The following is a 4662-nucleotide window of genomic DNA, read 5'->3' on the forward strand; positions in this document are numbered from 1 at the left end:
CTTTATACACTTCTAATCCTACTATTTTGTATTACCATATATTATACACTTATAATGCTACTGTTTTATATTACCATACTTTATACACTTCTAATTCTACTGTTTTATATTGTCATACTTTATATATTTTAGTGTGTACTGTTCACCCGATCAAAACTTGATACAACCTTTGTTTGACTCTATTCCCTGCTTTTGTTTCTAATTTCTATAATTTGTACATTATTATTTCATTGTCTAGGGAGGGCGCTAGGTAGCGTTATTGGTGGCTTTATGATTGACAACTTGGGAAGTCGAACGACGTACCAACTGTATGCAGCTTTCTGCGCCTTCATGGGCGTTTTGTATGTAATGTTGTACTACCTGTGGCTTCGCAAGAGAGACGGTGCTCTGGCAACTAGTGGAAAGGAAGAGAAAGTCAGAAACGGTAATCGCATGTGTTTAATTAAAACATAGTTTAGAACTAGAATTGATCAACGCCATCTTATTCATGTTGAACTGAGAAGGATAGTATGCAATTTGTTGTAGTTCTATATAGGATTACATTTTCATGTAGAGAATATCTTAAGGAATCACCCCAAGGCTCTAGTATCAGTATAAATAGAAACAGCGAATTTGTTGTTAGAAATCTGATTTATTGCAATTTGTTTAATTCTAGGATTATTATATGTTAAGTTGTCCTCCTTTCTTATTAGATATACATATATTATTTAAAAATTACTTCTTAAATCGTGCATTAATAATTGTTTATGTTTTACTTGAGCTGAAAATCACAGTATTCTTTATAATGTGGTAATTACAACCTTATTTTATGGTTTAATCCAGGTCAGTGTTTTTCAAACTGTGTGGTGCTCTTTTAGTGAGAGGGCGAAAAAATAAAGATAAAAGAAACAGAAGAGTTGCAGACGACGATAACCTAGCAAAACTATCAATTGGCTCTCAAAGTCTTTTTTTTTTTGTCTGCTTTCGCATTTACTCACTTCTTAGAATCATTTTAAAAATAGGAAGAGAAAATGTTGATTTCTGCTGTTATCACGTGCTAAAATTATTTTAGTGTGAAGAGGGGGATGCAACGGAACATTTGCTGAGTTAGAGGGGCGCCGCTATTTAAAGTTTGGAAAACACTGCTCTAAGTGATAGTCGCAATCTTATTATTAATATTTAACTCGAGGTCATAATCACAACCATTTTAGTGTTTTACTCGAGGTGGTAATCACAATTTTTGTTTTTACAGAAGGTGGTTATCACAATTTTTGTTTTTACAGAAGGTGGTGATCACGTGCTTTGTTTTTACAGAAGGTGGTAATCACAATCTTTGATTTTACAGGAGGTGGTAATCACATGCTTTGTTTTACAGGAGGTGGTAATAACAATCATTGTTTTTACAGGAGGTAGTAATAACATGTTTTCTTTTTACAGAAGGTGGTAATCACAATGTTTGTTTTTACAGAAGGTGGTAATCACAATGTTTGTGTTTACAGGAGGTTACAATCACAATCTTTGTTTTTTACAGAAGGTGGTATTCACAATCTTTATTTTTACAGGAAGTTATAATCAGAATCTTTGTTTTAACAGAAGGTGGTAATCACAATTTTTTGCAGGTATTCATTCTTATCAGTGACGCATTCTTTGAACAGTTCTCTTGTTGAGTTTGAAAGTAAAAATAAAAAAAGACATTGAGGTTACAACGTAGAAGAGGAATTCAAGTTTGTCTTATTTTAAATTTGTGTTATCTTTTCCTTCCGCAGGTGCTGATAACAAGGACATTGAGGACGACAAAACAACAGCGACCGAGATGATGTCACCGTTAGAGAAAATGCGTGTGGCTTCTCCAACAGATATCGAAATAGATAATATTATACTAAAAGAAGAAACTGTTGACAAGGACTTCCATCGAAGGAGTTCCCCCACCACTACTCATGATAAGAAAGAAAGACCCCCGGTGGAGAAAACTGAATATAAGGGTTCAGACAACCCTGCCTTCCTCAAAACAGATTAACACACACTTTCATTGCATATACGACTGATCTTTATATGGTGTTACGTTTGGTATTCCATAAAATTTGTGTATCATAATCAGAGTTAGGTAGTCTTAGGGCATATTTCACAAATTAAAGCCACTTTGCCCCTAAAGAAGAAAGGTTCATCTTTCGAAAGCGCTCAGGTTATAGGGCTTCGTATTTTTATCTTTAATTCATTTTTGAACGTACGTGTTTTCCTAAAATCGCAATCTTCTTTTAACCCAGTATACGTGTAGACAGGGACAAAATGTTCCACATTATACGTGTAGACAGGGACAAAATGTTCCACATTATACAAACAGACAAGGACAAAATGTTGTACATTATACATACAGACAGGGACAAAATGCTGCACATTATACGTGTAAACAAGGACAAAATGTTGCACATTATACAAACAGACAAGGACAAAATGTTGCACATTATACGTGTAGACAGGGACAAAATGTTGCACATTATACATACAGACAGGGACAAAATTTTGCACATTATACAAACAGACTAGGACAAAATGTTGTACATTATACATACAGACAGGGTCAAATGCTGCACATTATACGTGTAAACAGGAACAAAATGCTGCACATTATACGTGTAAACAGGGACAAAATGTTGCACATTATGTATACAGACAGGGACAAAATGCTGCACAGTACAAAGGATACATAAGAAAAGTAAGTGCAACAATATGACTTGGAGATACTAAACTTAATAATGAACACACAATACTTTATTTGTTGTTTAAAAATAACTACGATTTAACAAGCAGACCAATTTAGTGACCACCACCGTTAAAACCAGCATCTAATAAACTCAGAAGTTCTGCCGGAAAAGAAGAACAGAAGATAAGGAAAAAAAAAGAGTAGTTCTAATGGTGTCTGAAGTCTGGTACCAACCTTTTTCTAATATGATTAATGCCTAAAAACTCCGAATAAGTCAGGGGAACAATGCTACTGTTACATGGTGGTTAAACAGTTATCGTTATACATATTCGGTCAGTCTTTTACTATCTCAAGCCAATATGGAAAAGTATGTGAATAATGCACAAAGTGACTATCTTGTAGCACTTCTGACATCTTCCATTCTCTGTCTTCCAATCTTCAGTGTTTCATTTTTGAACACTGCTGGTTACAGAAACTGTGATTTTCAAAAAGGAATCTCGTGGATTTTTGCGAAGAAAAGGAAGTCTCTTAAGGACTGTTTCCGACACGTCAGTAAATATGTACCTGGTATAACTAATTATAAAATTTTAAGTTTTTGTTTTTCATATACTTGGATTATGTCACATAATTCTAGCTGTCAGGTAAAATGAGTATAGTGAAGAAAAAAGTATATTTGATTTCAAGTTAGTTGTTTGGAAACATGAAAAAATGTGCAGCTCCATTCACACACACCAATTCAACATGAATGTTGAAAAGGCCCAACTTTTAGCCTGTTGGACACAAGAATCGGTTTCTAAGTTTTAATCAGTTTCATTCTGTTGACTACCACACAACAATCGGTTTGTGTTATTCTATTCCATTCTGTTGACTAATACACAACAATCGGTTTGTAAGTTTTAATCAGTTTCATTCTGTTGACTACCACACAACAATCGGTTTGTAAGTGTTATTCTATTTCAATCGGTTTGTAAGTGTTATTCTATTTCAATCTGTTTAAATTAATGATCAATGTGTAATTAAAAGCGATTTAATTCTGGTGGATAAGCAGTCGGTTTGTAGTTTAAGAAAATGTCGGATTCAACAAGCGAATTGTAAAATTTAACTGGTTTCATTCTCTTGGACACAAGAATCGGTTTGTAAGTTTGGCTACTGTCAGAAGATAAAGCTAAATAACATCGTTTCAATCGTATTTAGACAGACTTCTGAAAAAATCTACAGATCGATATTTTTTTAAATGTTTTAATAATTCTTCGATAACGAGGATTACTATAAGAAGTAGACACTAATATTTTTGTTACGGAGAATGTGTTAAATATTAAAAACATAACTTATTTGGATAAGATTTTAATACTGAGGAATATAATATATGGCTCCTGTTAACTTTAAGTATGATCAAGCATGATTCCAAGAAGTAATAATAGTAATGTGATATATATATATATATATTTGAAATTAATTCAATTAATTTTATGTAGGGTTAAGTACGATTCCAAGAATTAAGAAGTATAATATGGTATGTTTAATTCACTTAAACTTGTATACGGTGAAGTACGATTCCAAGAATTAAGAATTGTAATATAGGTTATTTAATCTTATATACGGTCAAGCATGGCTCCAAGAATTAATAATTATAATATGGTATGTTTAATTCACTTAAACTTGTATACGGTGAAGTACGATTCCAAGAATTAAGAATTGTAATATAGGTTATTTAATCTTATATACGGTCAAGCATGGCTCCAAGAATTAATAATTATAATATGGTATGTTTAATTCACTTAAACTTATATAAGGTCAAGCAGGGCCCTAAGAATTAATAATTATAATATGGTATGTTTAATTCACTTAAACTTGTATACGGTGAAGTACGATTCCAAGAATTAAGAATTGTAATATAGGTTATTTAATCTTATATAAGGTCAAGCAGGGCCCTAAGAATTAATAATTATAATATGGTATGTTTAATTCACTTAAACTTATAT

General features: G+C 32.6%; 1 protein-coding gene across 1 annotated transcript; it reads left to right on the plus strand.

The window, feature by feature from the left end:
• The first annotated feature begins 232 nt into the window (after positions 1–232).
• Positions 233–3363, plus strand: LOC111084239. The gene is made up of 2 exons (XM_022381009.1): positions 233–424; positions 1746–3363. The coding sequence occupies exons 1-2, from the start codon at positions 271–273 to the stop codon at positions 1994–1996; spliced, it is 405 nt and encodes a 134-aa protein (XP_022236717.1). The 5' UTR covers positions 233–270; the 3' UTR covers positions 1997–3363.
• Positions 3364–4662: the final 1299 nt, after the last annotated feature.

This window comes from Limulus polyphemus, unplaced genomic scaffold (assembly GCF_000517525.1).
Source record: "Limulus polyphemus unplaced genomic scaffold, Limulus_polyphemus-2.1.2 Scaffold15156, whole genome shotgun sequence".
NCBI lineage: Eukaryota > Metazoa > Arthropoda > Merostomata > Xiphosura > Limulidae > Limulus > Limulus polyphemus.

Bases quoted from the DNA above. Each gene is read 5' to 3' on its own strand.
- LOC111084239 (XM_022381009.1), top strand. From the start codon at position 271: ATGATTGACAACTTGGGAAGTCGAACGACGTACCAACTGTATGCAGCT. The intron at 425-1,745 runs GTAATCGCATGT...TTCCTTCCGCAG, and splicing joins GGAAGAGAAAGTCAGAAACG to GTGCTGATAACAAGGACATT.